We start from the raw sequence: 19322 nt of genomic DNA, 5'->3' as shown, positions 1-19322 counted from the left end.
TAACCTAGAATTATCAGCTGCCGAGTAGCAAATCGGCACTTTTTGAGGTTTAGCTGCAGCCCTGCGTTTGTTAAACAGGTTAAAACATACCGTAGCATTGAAGATGCGTGGGGAAGTTAAGAGCAAAAAAGAAAAAAAAAACGCCGTCAAGATAGCACATGCACGTGCTACTTCAAGCTGCACAGAACTGTGTAGACCATGCACTCATATGTTGCGGGCACATTACAAAATCCAAAAGCAATGCGTTACATTTGTATAAGCCGTCGGGTGTGATAAATAGTTTCCTCGAAAGCGAAGAATTATAGGTGAGTGGCAAATGCAACAGCTGCGAGAGTTATATTTCGGCCCGTGCTCACATGGATAACGGCATTGTGGCACGATAAAAAATCACAGCCGAGGATAAGGTCATGAGAGCACGATGAAAAGATGATGAATTTTATGGCATATAGAATGTCGGCGATGACAACACGAGCAGTGCAAGCGGCCTAGGGGTCAACGTGCTGAGCACTGGCCATGCGGAGAGACAGTCCAGAAAGGGGCGTTGTGGCTTTCCGAATTAAGCGCCCAAGCTTAGCGTTCATAAGACCTACAGCGCCTCCAGTGCCCACGAGTGCAGAAGCACGAACACCTTCAACAAACACTTCGATTACGGACGAGGGACCGCGGGGAGGACTTTCACATTTCGATGTTATCGAAGCCCTTGCCTCTTGGACTGCGAATATTAGTTTTCTTCGTCCCGAGTTGCGGGGCGAGATCGCATCGGCAGCAGTGAGCGACGGCGTGGAGACGATGAACGGTGGTATGGTTCCGGTCGGCCGGCATTTCGGTGACATAGCTGACGGGGGGCCGTAATATGGACGGTTGGACTGGCATGTCACGGGTGGTGCGGCGATAGGCGGCGGAACATGATTACAGAAACGTGTGCTGTGATCGGCGTAGCAGCATGTAACGCATATTGGCCAGTACTCGGCAGTATTAAGCACTCTTGGCCACCGGCTCGCCGCGGCATCTCCCATCCATGTCACAGGACGCGTTGTCAGGCCGGCTGCATCCATTACTGCACGCCGGGCGGCAGTCGGGGTCTAGGCAGGAAGTCGGCAGAACGGATAGGCATACTTGAAGAGAGTGGCTGGGTCCTCAGGACGTGGGGGACTTCAGCGTAACTGTGTGGTGCAACCGCTGGGACCTCTTGGGGCGGCGCAACGCCCTCAGCGTAGCTAAGTGATGCAGCCGCAAGAATATGTTAGCTCTGGTCTGGCAAGACCTCGGCGATTTCCTACTCGATCACGGGGCAGAGCGGAGGCCTAAATTCAATGCGGGTTGTTGGGGATGCGGCGGCTAAGCAAATGAAATCAAGGGGAGCTGGTGTGCAACTTGGTCCCGAACGAATGCTTTCGTTTCAGCAATCAACGCTGACTGGTCGGAGGTGGTAGCCAAACCAGCAATGAGGTCGCCGGGCGAGGAAGGGCCACGTGTCAACAAGCGCTGCCTGGGCCGCTCCTCGCAGCTTTGGCATAGAGTGATTATGTATACCACGGAATGAGGATTCTTAGCCAGTAGCATGTTGAAAACATCGTTCTCTATCCCTTTTAAGACATTTCTTAATTTGTAAGATTCCGACATCGTCTCATTAGCTTTCTTACAAAAGTCCAGTACATCTTCTATGTAGTCGGTAAATGATTCAACCTGCTTCTGTGCACGTTCTCACAAATGCGATTCCGCTTGGAGCTTGCGCACAGGAGTGCGACCATACACTGCCTCTGAAGAAGTCTTGAACGAGGACCACATCAGCAAATCAGACTCATGGTGATTGTACCAGAGACTGGCGACACCAACGAGATAGAAGAGCACGTTGCTCAGTTTGGCGGGATTGTCCCATTTGTTGTGGGCGCTTACTCTTTCATATGTCGTCACGCAGTCCTCGACTTCCGTGTCTTCCGCGCCGCTGAAAATGACAGGGTCCCTGTGGCGAGGCACACCAGGGCACAGGACCGACTGAGGAGGCGCTTGCTGGGATGGAGTAGGAAGCGTTTGCTGGGACGCGTCTTCAAGAGTGGATGAGCTTAGGGTACGGGATCGAACTTCCAGAGTTGACGTTGACCACTTGCAAAGCCGTTTACTGGTCACCGACGTTCGGGACTGACTGTTAGTGCAGGGCACAGACTCTCAGCACGAGCGGCATTCAGAAGCGAAATCGCTGAAGAGCACGACCCACTAGAAAGCTCTTTAGAGGACGACCCACTATACCGTTATAGTTCTTCACTACAGTATAACTGTCACAATAATTTAATGTGCAAGGGCAACTATACCGCTTTGCATGGCTCTTAATGCGCAGATGACAGCAGATATGTGTGAAAGGCATTTCCTGTCTCTGGCTGCTCTGGGAAAAAAACTGAAGAAGCAAACATCACATCACGGGCACGTTGGTGTGTGACTTGCATTGCATAACCAATGCGGTTTGCTTAGAGAACTGACGGAAGATAGTAAGACGAACATAAAAGCGTGAGTTAAAAAAAACAACTTATGAATGCGAGACGGAGTAGCAGCGCGCTGACCAACGGACAAAGGTTATAAGGTACACTGAATTTTCAAGGATGAAACGCTGATGTGATATCAACAAGAAACATGAATCAATCTAGACTCATGATTTTAAACGGATTCAATAGTGGTTATGAGATTCACTGCGTGTGGGTTCCAGATGGGCGATGAGTAGACTAACTTAGATTTGACGAATGATATTAAGCCGGTAGTTTTACATCTGTTGGGTTGTGTTTTCATGGCGTTTTTCAACCGGCACTTTTTATGTTATGACGTGACATTAGCAACGCGCGCGTTACAAGACACATCGTTACATGAGGTCACTCCAAGGCGTTATTAGGTAGTTACCGGCTCACCAGTTATGCGAACAATATTGCAAGGAAAATGGGATATGACGACGAGTGAATGAAATAAGTTTGGATTTATTAGGGTTCAGGCACATTAGCCCCTCATCGGACTATTTTAGATGGTGGTCATGGTCTGGCTGTAGTATTATTTGGTTAGATGGGCTAGTAACGGTTCGGTAATTACGCAGTCGTCAATAAACATGCGAATTTTTGAAGCTACATACATGCTAGGCAACATCGTTATTGCATAATGGGAATAAAGAAGACCCTAGGCAAAGCCTTCAGGTACAGTGGGTGATACTGATAGGGCGCTAGATAAGTGTTCGCTTCTGAATACTATTTGTGAACGGTCATGGATCACTCTTACATTGCACGGGATTTACCTCGAAGCGCTTGCCTTGCCACAGGGCCTATGTGTTCTACTGGCGTTACTGACTATTCGTCAGAGAAATCCAAGCTTCCTCTTGGTCGCGAAAACTGAGAAAACGCTGACGCATACTGCCGCATTTCCTGCTCCTTGTAAACGCCAGAGGTATAAGGAAATGTGAGAAGCACGAACCTGGAGGTTTAAGCCTACTTCACTGAGTTGCAGCCTTTTTTTTGATGTTTAAAGGTGCGTAAGTGATTTCCCCAGAAAAAGCGAGAAGAGAGGGGGTTAACCGAGGGGCCAATATTTTTATTTGTCATATCACAAGAAGCCAACAAACACTGACACCAAGGACATATGGGGAAATTACTTGTGCTCAATATATCAAATAACGAAAGGATAAATTAATGGAAATGAAAGTGGATGAAAAAAGAACTTGCCGCAGGTGGGAAACGATCCCACAACATTCTCATTTTGCGTGCGATGCTCTACCTGACACCTGCGGCAGAAAGGATGTTCTACATCCGCCGCCAAGGTCTGTGAGTGGTGGTGCTGGATAACACTCCCAGGGTTCTACTAGGAAACATGAAAAGCCAAGAAAGTGGATGGGGAAACAGCGCTGCAGTAGCTCAATTTGTAGAGCATCGGACGCGAAATGCGATGGTTGTGGGATTGTTCCCACCTTGGGCAAGCAGTTTTTTCATCCACTTTCATTTCCATTAATTTATTATTTCGTTATTTAATTCATTAGGCACAAGTAATTTCCCCTATGTTGTCATTGGTGTCCGTGTCTGTTGGTTTCTTGTGATATTTCCCTGAAATAAACATTTATGTAGGTTACCGCCGAACAGTCGTTTTATATTATCGTCGACTCTCTGTAGCGGTCTTTCCTGCAGATATGCAGCGAGTTGCTCACCTATTTATGTGCTTGTTTACAAAAAGAAAGTAAACATAGCAATTCCTTACGACTAGGCAATTACAGACTAAACATTTCTTTATATCGGAATAAATGTCATGTTTTATGCTGATGTCAATAATAGGACAAAAGCAAAAAAAGAAACAACATGAGTAGCACTAATGGTACCTAGTAATGCCGAGAAAATAAACAAGGCCCCTGATTCTAGAACCATTATCATCACGAACTAGGGTAGTTGCTTGGGCTAGTTCGTAATTCCTGATCAAAAATAAAGTACAGCGCGAACGACAAGGACTACATCGCTGTGTATCTCGTCTCTCGCAGTCCTCGTCCTTCCCGCTGTACGTTACTTTTGATCATCACGAACATTGGCAACCACCGTTAAGTCAACTTCCACGGCTAAAGGCGCTGCGAACGATGTCATGTGAATAATGCCTTAGGCCCACAGATCAATGGCACTCATAGAGTGAGCTCCCACGCGAAAGGACTAACACCGTAGAACGCGAGCAACGTCGTTTTCACCAACTCTAAAACATACATCACAATGGCTTTTTTGTGTCGTGCAACAGAAGTTTCTTTTTTTTTATTAATCAATAATTGGGTATCTGCAATGTTCATCACATCAAACAGACGTTATGTTGCGAAGTTACGTAAACGACACGCCACTGCCACCTACCCAACAATGAAGAAAATCCGCCAAATAATCTAGAAGCTTTTCAACGAATATCTTGAAGTAGAGGCAGATGATGTTTCCTTAGGTGCTGAGACACGAAGTTGGTTGTCTGTAGGAAATAGAAATTTTAATATTTTAAAGTGAAACTTTTCATTAAAGATGACATAGTGACCCCTCATACGTAGTATCTACCCTTGTGCTTAGCTGCTGCAGGCAGGCGGGCGCAACCTTCAAGATTCAGTATAACTGAAATCGAACAAGAAAGCAACCTCTTGGGGGTGAAATCTTGTTGCATCAACAAGATCGGCTGACAGCATGCCGTAAACACTGCGAGAAATTTTCTATGAGAGCCACTCTTGTAAAATTGTATTCAGTCAAATCGCTTTAAAAGTGGTCTACTACAGGCTTTGACTAACCTGTGACTCACCGCCTCTTGGTGCTTTTGTACTTTGCAGGATTTCAAGCCCCTTAGTACAGTGATGTTACAACACATACATCATACAATCCCGTTGACTATTCGCAAAAATGCTACGTCCTAAAGCACAGAGTACATGTGTCTGTTGTGCAATGTTTGATATGGTGGATTGTGTCATCTCTAGTACACAACGGTTTGTTCCTGCAAGCCTGAAAAGGAGTCTGTAAAACCTCACTTTACGACTAACAAGCTTTCTTACATAGCGATGCTCAGCTTCAAAGCAGCAACCTCTATGAGTTTGGAGACTCGCCGGCTTCACTTTCTTACGCTTCTTAAATTTATGAAAGCCAGACACTTGGGGTGCGATCGGAGATCGTTGTTCGGCGCGTTCGTTCGGTTACCGGTGGGCGCTATTGGCCTACTCCGTGCCGACCTTGCCAGCCCCGGGGCGCGGCTATGGTTTTGGTGACGTCAAAATGACGACGCGCTCCTGTCAATTATCGTGCAACCGAGCACGTCATCTGCTAGGCGCCGATCCCGACGGGAGTTGGGAAGTTTGGAGCGATCAACGTAACAGTGTGCTCGTTATGAGACCGGCTTCGCATGGTGCGTCTGGAGGATTTGATTGGATCAAGCCGGTGGCTGCGACTGCGGAATGGCACGTTCGGATCCAATCCATAGTTTATTTCGATAAAATGACGCTTGCGTTGGGAACTTACGTTGTTGCGCTGGCGTTGCTCGAGGAGGAAGGAGAGCGGATGGTGGTGCGAAACGCGTTTGAAGAAATGGCACAAAGCGAATTCCAGCGTCGCTTTCGTTTCTTGAAACAAATAGTGCATCGGTTGTACAGCGAAATTGACCCCTTCATCGGTGCCAGCAAGCCACTGGAATGTTGTAGCTTCGTCTTGAAAAGTGCGGCACTTTCCCCGTCGTTTCCTTTTTCTTTTTTCTTCTTGCTGGGCGCGACACCACCTAGGTACGACGCAGAGAAAATAATAGTTATAAATTGTAGTAGTCACACGTACTACTATTTGAAACGTGTTTAGGCTTGAGAAGAAAAAATTAGATAAAGATTTGATTCATTGGAAGACGAGAAACATTTCGTTTTGTAGTATACTGTGTGCAAGCAGACGACAAACGAGGGAAGTAAACTTCTGGGGAGTTCACCGCTTGCCGATTGGCTGCTCTCTCCGCCCCTTTCTCAGAAATTTGGCATACTGCTACTTTGTGACGTTGCAGCAACCGAACAGAACGCGTATCGAACAAAGATCTCCGATCGCGCCCTTGCTTTGCATTATCAACGCCGAAAGCAACAAGGAGAAAAGCACGCGTATTTATCCACGTGCTTCGTGCTGATACAGTGGTGCGGTAAGAATTGCATAAAGCTGATAACCCTTTGCTGCAGTGAGGCGACGTTGGTTTTCAGACGCCATTCCGCAGAACAGACACTGGCATGGTCTAGTAGGCGGCTACGTAACCCCGCCAAGTGCTTGTATGTTTTGCGCAGTTTCTGACGCATTGTTCCGCTCAAGTTCGACATGCCCTCCCAGTGCCTCTATGCAATCAGCGTGCCCATGTGTGCAGTTCCAGCCGTATGCTATAACTATTTTACAATTGCGCAACACTCAATATGATGTTGAATGCATCCACTTCACCAGTGAAATGAGCCACTATGTGGCCATGGCGAGACTTACCGGTATTTTACGCTAATTTTGAAGTCATGTGCAGCTTAAGGAATGGTTACAGTGCACGCATGGCTAGTAATTCATTATTTACACTCATGTGGACGACAGCAGTCACGTTTGTAGAGCCAAGGATAATAAGTGATCTTGTGATAAGCTGATGCAATCATGTGACCGTCTACTATGGCGATCGCGAAGACACTTCGACCATGATAGAGGGCCACGCGGGATGGCTACATTAGTACACAAGTAAGAATGACGCAGAATCTCACGTTTGGTTGGCTCCCCTCTTTTTTGGGTAGTTTGAAATGATGAAATTGGTTATGACGCAAGACTTGGTGATAGTGCAGGCTGCTGTTATTAAGGCTTCTCACCGTCACCGCTTTCGCTTTGTAGTAGTCAACGATGCCTTCGTGGTGCAAGAGCGGAAGCAGGCCGCATGCCGAGATATTCAATTTATTGCATTCCCGTGAATGCAATTCGTGTTCCCAGGATGATGTTATGCAAAAAACATACTGTGCGCATGTTCACTGAGGCTTGTACGTACAAAGCAAGCTCATTGAGGCCGGTAGTGGAGCGCGCATGGGCCACCAGCTGCCCACAAGCTGCGATGTACAGAGCACAATGAGGATAATAGGTAACAGGTGTTCGTGGAGGTTCCGAAACAGTAATGGTTCCAGGACTTACATTTCAGGACGCTGTTTTTGGTTCAAGACAGAGGTACAATCAAGACTTCATAGCAACCAAAGGTCAGTGGGGCGGCTCGCATTGGATACTCATGGGTAGACTACAAATGAAACGCTGCCGGATGATGTGGGCTGAGCAAGTTTTGAAACGAGGGAAGCTTAGAGTAAAATTAATTTCGAAGAACTACTGAGGAATCTGAAACAGAATAAATGCGTTCCGAGAATATTCAATTATTCCTACAGGAAGAATGTCGACATACAGTGGAGGAAACGAACTAGAAAGCTTACAATCAAGTATGCAGCGGGTATAGTAAGCTACATGGCAACAAACAATATTAAACGAGTATGCTTGAACAAATAATTACTAAGTCAGAATGGCTGAGATTATGGGTGGAGGCCATGAGTAAGAGCTAAGAGCTAAAATGAAATCAGGAATGAAAAAAATTATGATAGCCTAAAGTAAAGCTCTATACTTTTCGCTATAAGATCAGGATGCCTTAGAACGCATATTATAAAGCGAGTTACGTCAAGGAACAAGAAGTATGTGCTTCCTGCGGTAAACCTAGGGAAATGATGGAATACGTTTGTTAGAATTGGATGATATCTGGCTGGTGGAAGATGTAGACTCCGCTGGCTTCCTTGAAGCCTATATATTAAGAGATAGTGGGGGGAAATAAAAATGTCCACAATAGAGATCAGTAATATGCATTCGGGTTTTTTATGGCAGAGAAGCACGGAGAACGAAAACAACGGAGGGGTACAAACCCAAAGTTCCTAATAAGGGATTGTAAGAATGGATGCTGGGAAGACTGTCTGCAAAAAAAAAAAAAAAATGGATAGCTAACAGTGTTTGGTGAAATAAGAGCCGCTTTGTGGCGTAAGCCACTGCCCAAGTTTATAGGGGATGCTCATAGCATTCATACAGCCACCTATCCATCCATCTACGCACGTCATGTGTATACCTGCATGTCTCTATTTAACGATATGCTCGGGAACGCAACGTGCGCACAGCGTTCTCGACATTTTGCAAAATATTTATATTTACTTCACTATATATGTCTCTGAAAGCGCCTGTAACGTATTGATTCATTCAAAAATGTATGCTAGAGTGTCCACAAGGTAAAACTTTCAAATATGTCTTGCTTTAGCTGTTTTACTTGTGAGTTGAAAGTTCTTTCTTTAAAAGCATTCATTTTCGTTATACATAAAACATTGTTAAGAAACTAAAAATACTTCTTTTTCAGGTATACGATGCCTTCTTTGCGAATTCCAGTAAATACGTAAGTATAACTTTTATGCTATTAGTACTTCGCAGACCAGAGAAAAATATGCTATCTAACCACATAGCTTGTTATCTACAAGGCACATAGACAAACTCGTTGGAATATCGTAGTATAAAGGAGGTAGAAAATCCTACATAGTTACCCGGAATTTATGTCTATCCAGCACTAAATAAGAAGTGGCGGGAACTTTTGAAAGTATTTGCCATTTATTTTTTTAGTTTGACAATGTTTGCCGAGAGCTCTTCACCGAACAAAATTCCCAAATGAAGTTTTTTAATCATTTTTAGAGCTGAAATCAAAACACAGATTTGCCAGGAACTTTGCTGTTTACAAGCCTACAGTAATACAATAAGCGAGAAATATAGTTAGCTTGTTCCGTGAGGCAAGGAACAATTTATAGATCGCATGTTATACAACATACAGTGATTAGTGATTGATTGTTTTGTATATACCAGATTTCATTTTCTCGCGATAGAACACTTTTGGTGTCAGAATATATAGTTGTACTTACGTGCTGTGTTGTTACTTGACGCCATATTTATGGTAGGCGGTAGGCCCTATGCTGCGTTTACCGTCTGGCTGACGGTAAACGCAGCATAGGGCCTAACGCTTTCAAAGACCTAATGATACCACCAACATAAAAAAAAAAAAAAAACTCGCGATGCAGCTTTCTGTTGCTCGATACGTGCTATATAGAAGTTATACCCACGGCGGTGCCTGAAGTATTCTTTATATGGACATCTTTCCTACCTTGGTTCCTTGTGTTTTCTCCACTGGCAATATGATAGCTTCTCCGATATACGGATCCGAACTTCTTTCGTTGTCTTTGCCACCGGCTTCAGTGGATTCATGCTCCGTCCTATTTGCAATTCGGGTATTGAGAAAACTGCATAGGGGATCTGGATCATCCACTCTTCGCGCTCCCGGCACATTCCCAAGAGTGACATCGTAAAGCGGTTCTTTGACGCACCGGGCTTCAATCCAACCGCAGTAATAAGGCGTCAGAAGCAATACACGAGCCACAGGCATTCGCCGTACCGTACCACCCGCCAATCGAAGTGGCGTTTCTGTACCGGTGATGTCTTTTTCCGACACCATGGATTGCATTACCAAAACAATGTTGGACCCAGTGTCTCTGAGTACAGACACTTTTTGACCCTGCAGCATTCTCACTAGTATTAGCACGGAGGTTTCCGGGTCTTCCGACCTCGGCGCCGTTGTGACAGCGCTTGCCTTGTCGCTAGACACCGTCTGCTCCATTTGCGTACTGTCAACATAAATCGTGTTTTCGGTCGCAACAATGCAGGCAGTCTTATTTTCTGACTTAACTCGGCAGGTTCATATTGTATGCCCGTGCCGTCCGCACTCCTCGCACTTCAACGTGGAAGTGCGAGTGCGACCCAAGAGAAACTTCACAGCCCGATGCCCTATCCGGTCACACATAAGACATTTCATTGTGCTCCGAGTCTGTTCTTTCTCATCTGGTATCTTCTTATCTTCCTTCCCCTTTCCAAGTTCTTTTGGCCTTGGGCTTCTAAATAGCGGTCGGCGTGTTCGGATAGTTCCGCCACCGTCCTCAAGTTGCGCACTTTCAGGAATATTGCCACTCCCTGATGACATGATGCTAGGAACTGTTCTGCAATCATGATGTCTTTCAAGTCTTCAAATGTCTTCTCTATGTTCGCAACTGTTCTGCAATCTTGATGTCCCTCAAGTCTTCAAATGTCTTCTCTATGTTAGCTACCACCAACCAATGATAAAAATAGTTGAGATTCGAGCGGCGAATTGCTGGCCCGTCTTGTTTTCGTGTGGCTTGGAGCTTCAGAATTTATCCCTGAAACATTCGGCCGTTAGGCTGAAGCGTTGTAGGAGAGGCTTTTTCACCTTGTCCTAATCTAGTGCGTCAGGCGCTGACATCCGGCTGTACACGGCCAACGGTTCCCCTACAAGACACATACCCAATCCCGTCGCCCAGACACTCCTCTGCCAGCCTTGCCCAGTTGCTATTTACTCGAAACGCTGTATGTAGACATCTAGGTCATCTCGCTTTTCATCAAATGGGGCGATTAATTTCTGGGGACACACTGTCGCTATCCTCTGAGGTACCACATTTGAGCTCCTACTTCCTGCCTCTTCTCCACTGTTACTTGCGCGCAGCTGCAATTTCTTTTCCATAAGCTCTTTTTCTATCATCAAGTTCATATATGCACGCTCGTCCACCGCTTTCGCTCTCTCCTCAGCTGCCTTACCTCTCTCCTCTTCTTCCATTGCAACCTCTCGCGCCTCTGCGCGTTTTTCTCTTAATCGCTTCTGTTCCTCGTGATACAGTGCCATTATAGTCTCGGCCGATATGCCCGCGGCACTCCCAGCAGTCATCAGGCGTCCAAGGTCCATTCCGCTGCTCAAGACACCCCAAGGCAGGTGACGAAGATAAAGGGATGCTGGCAGGCTCGCCAATGTTATCGAATCGAATAAGGCGCTTGCGTCACATACCGAAACATCTACGGAGTCCTGTCTCTCTTATATACAGGCCATGCTGGTCCTTTGTCGCAAAGCGGAAGATGACATGACGGAGTCAGACAAAGTGAGACATTTTTTAGAAAAGATAGGAGATGATGCATTCAATATGCTCATTTGCAAGGCTTGCAACGCCATGAACTCCATCGTACGGGAGTGAAAGCGTGTCGAGAACGCCAAAAGGGCGATAGCAACATCACCGTGCGAAGACGCACTTGCTCCACGGGCACCGCTAATCGCAGAGCATGTCACCAAGATTATCCAAAACGCGCCATTGAGTCTCGTGTCTCATTTAGTTACGTGTCGCCGTTATTGCGTGTGTCACTTCGGTGAGCTGGCGTAAAACCTTTTAGGGCCAGGAGTAGTGGGAAAGAAGTTTCGAAGACAGGCCGACGTGGCAGTAAGGGCTCCAAAGAAGCCCCAAGGAGCCTGGTTCGAAGGGGACGGTTCTGTGGTGACTATCGTAACAGGCCTTTTGAGGAAGGTGGGAGGAAGACACACGGTCCCGTGCGATGTTATGAGCGGTTTGAGCATGAGCGATAGTGTCGCGAGCATATTCTGTAGCAGCGTGGGGAGCTGGGGGAAGTAGTGCCTTAAAGGGCAACGTGGGGTGGCTGCCAAACAAGACATAAAATAAGGAAAAGCCGGCAGTGTCGTGGGGGGGGAAGTTCTTTGCGAATGTCCCATTGACAAGCTCTTGTCCCAATCACGGTGGTCTGCTGAAACGTACATGAGTATGATTTTGATGAGTGTACGGTTGAAGTATTGTGTAAGTCCATTAGTCTGCGGGTGGTAGGCGGTGGTTAGCTTGTGACATGTTGAGCGAAAGCGAAGAATATCCTCGACGATGTGTGAAAGAAAAGACCTACCGCGATCTGTGAGCAGCTACCGTGGAATGCCGTGGTAGAGGATGACGTCGTGAAGCAGGAAGTCAGCAACGTCCATGGTGCAATTGGTAGGCAGTGCCCGTGTGATGGCATATCGCGTCGCATAGTTAATAGCTACGGCAACCCTCTTGTTCCCCGAAGGAGAAGTCGGAAATGGCATAACGAGATCAAGGCCGAAGCGGTAGAACGGACTAGTTGGAATGTCAATGGCTGAAATGGGGCCGGCAAACTGCAAGGACGAACGCCTGCGACGTTGGCAGGGCTCGAAACCACAAACGTACTGGTGCACAGAGCGGTACAAGCACGACCAAAAGAATTGACACCGTATGTGATCGTATGTACCGGATATTCCAATGTGAGTGGCTGTTGGAACATCGTGGAACTAGTGGAGGAGTGGAGAACGGTCGGTCGTAGGTACTTCGAGGAGAAGCTCAGCACCGTCGGAGTTGGTATTTGGACGGCAAAGAATATTGTCACGGAGCACGCACAGGTGGAGGGACGGGTCGGAGGGATTAGAGTTTAGGTCGTAGGTGGTGCACCGCAAGTTTCCATCCCTGAGCATTTCATTGCATATGTTGCTGAAGTAGCAGATGGCGACGACACAGAATCTGAATCATGGGTGGTGGATTTGGGAGGGCCCACGGAATTACATGAGAGGCAATCAGCGTCCTGGCGCGAGACGCCGGACTCGTAGGGGTCATCGAAGCTATGTTCTTGAAGATTTAGCGGCCAGCGTCCGAAGCGTCCAGTCGGGTGTTTGAGGGACGAGAGCCAGCACAGCGCATGGTGGTCCGTGATTATCGAAAAGGTGCGGCCAAACAAGCACGAGCGAAATTTGCCACTGCCCAAAATAGAGCAAGGCATTCGCGTTTAGGGAGTTAAAACTTGTGGGAATAAAGATTTAAAACACTGAAGGGAAGAGAAGGCGACTGCCGTGTGCGATGATAAGGTCTCGGCCTTGTCGCTGCTGTGCGAGGATAGCGCGGATGCCGTGTCCGCGGACGTTCGTTCTTACCTGTGTAGGCACTGTGGGGTCAAAATGCGCCAAGATGGGGGAGTAACAAGAAATCTGGCGAGCGTTTAAAATGCATCAACTTGTTGACGACCCCGTGAAAATGTACTTTCCTTCTTTAGGAGCAGCGTTAGAGGACGGGCAATGTCGGCGAAGTTGTTGACAAAATGTGGGGAGTAAAAACACAAGCTATCAAAGCTTCTACATCTTTGGCCGAACGCGGTACAAGGTAATCTTTCAAGACACGAAAGTTGTCGGGATCAGGTTGGACGCCGCGAGAACTCACATGGTGACCTAGGACCATAATTTCACGTTGGCCGATGCTGCACTTTGAAGAGTTCAATTGAAGGCCAGCACGTCGGAAAACGCCAAGCAATGCTGATAGGCGACTGAGGTGGCTCTCAGATGTTAGTGAAAAAACGTCAGACTAAATTCCGCACGTGACCGCCGCGTCACATCACGGAGGAGCTTTGCGCCAATTCTTACTCTCTTGCGTGCGTAATCAGGCGAACGACAAATAAAATTTGCCGTCAGATATCTCGGAGAACAGACAGGCTACAATAATTCTTCCAACTGATACTGTGTAGAAACACGACTGCCTCTAGCTATTCAATACAAGGATACCCACTTACGGCAGTAAAACAAGGTAATTATTCAATAAAGGAAATTGGGCTACTCACAGAGATAATTATCATGTCACTTTGTGTCCCCCTGGCCACATAGCTTAGTTGCCCAGGTCGTGTTCGCGTGCCCCCCCCCCCCCCCCCAAGTGCGTAATTTTAAGAAAACCATGAAGCTTAATTTTGAACACCCTGTATAATGAGTAGAGTAGATGCGACTGCAGAAGCATCAAGGAAAACACTTAAGAATATTTCCGAAGAGATAAAAATTTGCCCACACATTCGAGTCGTCTTTACCTTTTACAAATGCTTTGCCTGATACAGACAATCATTAAGGATGGTTTCGGTATTAGGCATTTAAGAAAAGTCTAACTACTTACGAAGCTCACCGCAGTTATTACTGACCTCACAATTTGAAAACTTTATTTCTAGTCTGTAGGTAATTGTTATTCACGTTGGAAGCTAATCTTTTCCTAATATACCATTATATAGCGTCGGCTTCAAAATCGAATCGCTTTAGCCTGTGGCAAATGATACGCCGAACAGCCCATTCGCGCAGGTTGCATACCGTAAACCATTAACATAAAGAGAACTGGATTGGAAGCAACTTTTTAATAAAGTAGGGCTCATTTTCGCGTGGAAATATCGTGTCTCTGTTCCTATATCTCAAGTACTGGACGAAAGTTTACAGGAGACTACCATTTCATAATATAGCGCATTCATCATATATGAGATGTACGGAATCGCCTGGTAATACAGATAATTTTTATTAATTGTGTCCCGCTGATTGATGGTCATTATTTGCATTTATATATTTTTTCGCTGCAATAGGATTTCTGTTACGCGTATAACAGTCTGAACGACACTAAGGTAAGTAGGCTAAGTGTTTTGCTGCTTAAGAAGTTACCATGAGAGAACAATTTACTGTGTTTACATATACACATTTACCGTGATAAGCGGTGGAGCATAAATTACACTGCATGATTCGGTTAAATGGAAAGTAGGACTTAGAGACCATTGAAGAATATCCTACATATTTCGATCTCACTACTTGAAACAGGAAATCGCATTTGCCTTCTTAATTTCAAAAGAACCCGTGGCGATCCGCTTGATATGCTACACACGAGGATGAAATGCCAAGACGCGCACCAAGACTTTCTGAAGACTTCATTTTAAATAATATGGTTTATTTGTGTTAAAATATTTGCATATCTCTGTACCATGTTCACCATTACTTCGAATGAAGGTGGAGTGGCAGTTTTTATATTGTACAGCTCAGTATAGAATTCTTCCGCAGCTTTTACTATATCATCGGAATTGCTGATGATATCACCCTGCTTATATTTCAGCGCATACACCTCGCATTGCCCTATGCAAAGTTTTCTCACTCATTTTATGCTGCGTCCATTTTTTACTACTTCCCCTGTTATAATTTCGAATATCCCTTAGTTTCTTCATGGTGATCAGTTTTGACAGTTCAGGGTATTCTATCTGATCAATTGAGTTGGATATTTGTATGCTTTGTCGTTTGCTGCCTAGTACAATCAACCTCTCTATGTCTTTCATAGAATATGAAAAGGTGTTTTATTCAGTAGAGATACCAGCAGTCATAGAGGCAGAAAAGTAGAAAGTTGCCTATCAAGAAAGGGGCCAGGCAAGGACACACAGTCCCTCCAGTACTACTTGCTCCATGTTTGGAAGTATACAAGCCCTTAAAGTCGAAAGGCTTAGATGCGAGGATGAAGGGCAAATATCTCAGCAACTGTCGGTTTGTGGATGACATTGTCCTGTTCAGCAGCGCTGGGGACGAGTTTCAGCTAATAATTGAGAACCACAACCGTAAAATGCTATAGTGGGGTTGTAGATTATTATTCGGAACACCGAGACAATGTTCAACAGTCCGGCTAGAGAACGATAATTCAGGATTGCCAATAAGCATCTACAGTATGTACAAGAGTACGTTTATCTAGGTCAATTATTCACAGGGGACCTTGGTCATGAGAAGGCAATTCAAAAAGAATGCCCATAGGTTGGAGTGCATACGGCAGGCATTGCCACATCCTGACTGACAGCATACCTACTACTGTCATTCAAAACAAAAGCCTGCAATCATTGCATTCTACCCAAATAACATGTAGGGCAGAAACTTGGAGGTTAACAAAAAAATCGAGAGCAAGCTAAGGAGCGCACAAAGAGCGATGGAACGAAATACGGAGGGCGCAATGTTAGGAGACAGGAAGAGAGCGTTGTGGATAAGAGAGCAAACCGGGATACCCGGTATTCTAACTGTTATTAAGATAAATATTTTGGAGATGGACAGATGACATAGTGCGTAGGGTGGATAACCGGTGGACAATTAGAATTGCAGAATGGGTGCCAAGCGAAAGGAAGCGCAGTCTAGGACGTCAGGAAAGTAGGTGGCGGGATGAAATCAGGAAATTTGCATGTGAAAATTCGAATCAGCTAGCAAAAGACAAGGGTAATTGGAGATCGCAGGGAGAGACGTTCGTCCTTCAGTGGATATAATATTATGCTCATGATGACGATCTTGACGATGATTTGCAAATCGCACACAGAGATTTGCATTTGTGTAAATAATCAGGAATGCGTGACGTTGTCAAACAAGCTAAAACAGTGTGTAATGTTAAGAGCGATATATTACCTATAAATGAGAACGGCCCCCAAAATTCGGGCAGCACTGTAAAAAACGTTATTTTACAGCTTTTCAGATACATCAGTGTGTTCACCTACAATGTACTCCCTATTAGACAATATATAATGGTTCCCTCTATTATGACATTGATAAAGACATTCTTGCAAGCCCTTTTATCTTAATTTGTTGGAATAGCGGTCATACTGTTCGTGTGTTTGTGAATTTTACTGTCTCGTCCTCTGCGCGCTATTCATTGCTGTTCAAATCTTGCACCAACAAGCCCAAAAGCTACGCTGCTAAATTGGAACGCTGAAAAAATAAATATAGTGACAACAGTCGAAAAAGAACTTGGCAAACGGCCAAGCAAAGAATGTAAATAGTGTGGAATGGAAATAAAGAATGGAAATATTGTGAGCTTCTCAATGTAATTACGACAAAAATGCGGAAAGAGAAGCAACATAACAAGGACAAGAACCGAAAAGCTGGTGCAACAGGGAGATACGAAAAGCTTTCACTGAATAACCGAATCATCACGAGAGCACAGGCCGGCAAAAAAAGGTAGTTGCCGCAGGATGAAGAAACCAGAAAATGGGAAATATTCCGGGAGAAAAAAAAATGTACGGTTCAATTATTGCTTGAAGCAAAGAGAAACGGTGAAAGTGATCGTTGATGGTCCAAAATACGTGAGGAATAGAAGGCCGCCCTTAGGAGATATTAGAATCACGTAAACTTGTTAGGCTGGAAGTCGGGAACAATACAAAAAATAACATAGACGAACAATGGAAACAAGCTGGAAGGGCACACGCCATTAAATTACAACGGAAAAATAACATTTTACTTTAACGTTCTTGAGGACTAGTTGCTTCATACTTGAAGGAAGGTTAAAAGTGCCCGAACAAAACAAAGAAAACTGTATATAATAGTATACTTATAACACACGCGCCTCTGAAAGCAACGCCAATGCCCTTCTTTGTCACCATTCGGATTGATATTTTACACATTTAAATACTAATAACAATACCTCTCAAACAAAGAATGCTTGTCTATAACATGCAACTTTTGCCAACTTAACACTAAACAGGTGTGTGTAAAGTTTCATTTGACCATGCAACGTAAGGCTTTTATGTTTTAGGAAGTTCCAAGCAATAGCATAATTTTGAGGAGCAGCCATACTTTTGATGCTTTGGTGTCATACAGGCCAAGCGCACTTTAGAAACTACACGGTTGCAATGTTTGAAACGTTAAATTGCAATTCAGTAAATTTTCGTAGTGCAGTTAGAGTGTGATAATACCGATAGTTACCTAAAACGAATGGACTCTGGTACGTAGTCCTATCATGGGCCTTAATGAGGTAATGTAGGCCGGACTGTTAGGCAACACGCTCGATATGGCACCATGCTTGACCATGCACTTCTTCATAAAGTGTGGAATATCGGTTTACAGAAAATGGAGGCTGCAAGAGGCCGACTAAATTCAAGTCTAGTTCTGCTATCTGTCTTTTCTATCAATAGCTCAACCTCATGATTCAGGCCACTCTGTGTTTTCGGGTACCAAATGACACTGGTCGTTCTTTCTTTCGGCAGCAAGAGGAACAAAACGGTACCGAAGAGCACCGCATGCTGGCTCGTAAAATAGCAGGAGATATCAATGTTGCTTTGAATAGACGGAACTTGAACTGCCACTACAGGCAGCATAAGTAAAGGTTAAACTTGTCGTCTCCAATTTCGCTGAGGCGGGACTATGCATGTTTCTTAGTACAACATAAAAACTGAGTTGGGGGCTAAACGTCCCAAAACTGCCCGGTGATTTAAGGAGCAGAGCGTATTGGGGGGTATCCGATCATTTCTGACCACACGGAGCTACTAACGCGCAGCTATACAGAATGCAGGAGTGCATTTGCATTTTAAGCTGAACGAATTGCAGGCTTAGCTGCGTGGAAGCGAACCTGCTCTCTTATGCTCAGCAACAGAGTGCCATAGCACATAGCCAATCTGACAGTACCGTGGGGAATTATATCAAATATTGACGCCAGGGTACCCCTCTCAAACGTAGGTGTGCTTTGTTTTCTTGTCTTTCTGAGCGAGAACATGTTTTTCAATTTTATTGTCACCAGTTTTCCCTTCGCCATTTCTTCAGGCATTCTAAATTAAAGAAAATTTCTTCTAGGAAGCTGAACGTAATAAATCTGGCAAAAGCGATCAACAGGTAAGTGTGAAGCGTTTCTTTTTTGTTTTCTCACTATTGTTTGTCAATTTTTACAAGCAATTAGGCACTTCGTCAATAACAGAGCGAAACGTACACTCTCAGTTGCGACATAGAAAGGAGGCTAATCATTTTTCCAAGCAACATGGGACATATATCGTGAAAATTATGTTACTGCCTTTAATTAAAAAAATTACTCCAAATTCCTCAAGTGAACCGTTTTTTTTGCGCTTCCTGCCATTTGTGGTTGCTCTGTGCTGCTGTCTTTTTCAATATTAGGCACCCTTACATAGTGCAAACTAACACTGGGACATAGTGCTAACCAACGCGGCAAGTCGCAAGATTTGCTATTTCCGGGAGAGTTCGCTATCAAAGTTTCTCTTTAAAAACGGCATTTCATTTAAGAAGCGTGGCACCAATACATCGCTGCCTCCGTCCGCTCGCTGTTCCCTTACATTGAAGGCCTCCGAATCCTAACACGTGGTGGTTTCCCTCGTTCCTAATTATTGTGTGAACCAAAGAAC

The 19322-nt window shown here is 45.1% G+C and overlaps 2 protein-coding genes across 2 annotated transcripts in view; both read left to right on the top strand.

Moving 5' to 3' along the window:
• Positions 1–9096, top strand: part of LOC126519818 (endothelin-converting enzyme homolog) — a 35152-nt gene extending 26056 nt beyond the window's left edge. Inside the window, exon 9 of the mRNA XM_072285516.1 lies at positions 8869–9096. Coding sequence (XP_072141617.1) covers positions 8869–8994 — 126 coding nt within the window. The 3' untranslated portion in view covers positions 8995–9096. The remainder of the gene's footprint in view (positions 1–8868) is intronic.
• Positions 9097–11257: 2161 nt separating this feature from the next.
• Positions 11258–19322, top strand: part of LOC140213997 (phosphate-regulating neutral endopeptidase PHEX-like) — a 136809-nt gene continuing 128744 nt past the window's right edge. The window contains exons 1-4 of the mRNA XM_072285213.1: positions 11258–11324; positions 11778–11908; positions 14775–14813; positions 18763–18801. Of these exons, the coding sequence (XP_072141314.1) occupies positions 11258–11324; positions 11778–11908; positions 14775–14813; positions 18763–18801 (276 nt within the window). The remainder of the gene's footprint in view (positions 11325–11777; positions 11909–14774; positions 14814–18762; positions 18802–19322) is intronic.

Source organism: Dermacentor andersoni, chromosome 11 (assembly GCF_023375885.2).
Source record: "Dermacentor andersoni chromosome 11, qqDerAnde1_hic_scaffold, whole genome shotgun sequence".
In the NCBI taxonomy this organism is placed as follows: domain Eukaryota; kingdom Metazoa; phylum Arthropoda; class Arachnida; order Ixodida; family Ixodidae; genus Dermacentor; species Dermacentor andersoni.
Note: the sequence above shows the minus strand (reverse complement) of the source record. Positions and strands in the feature narration are given on the sequence as shown.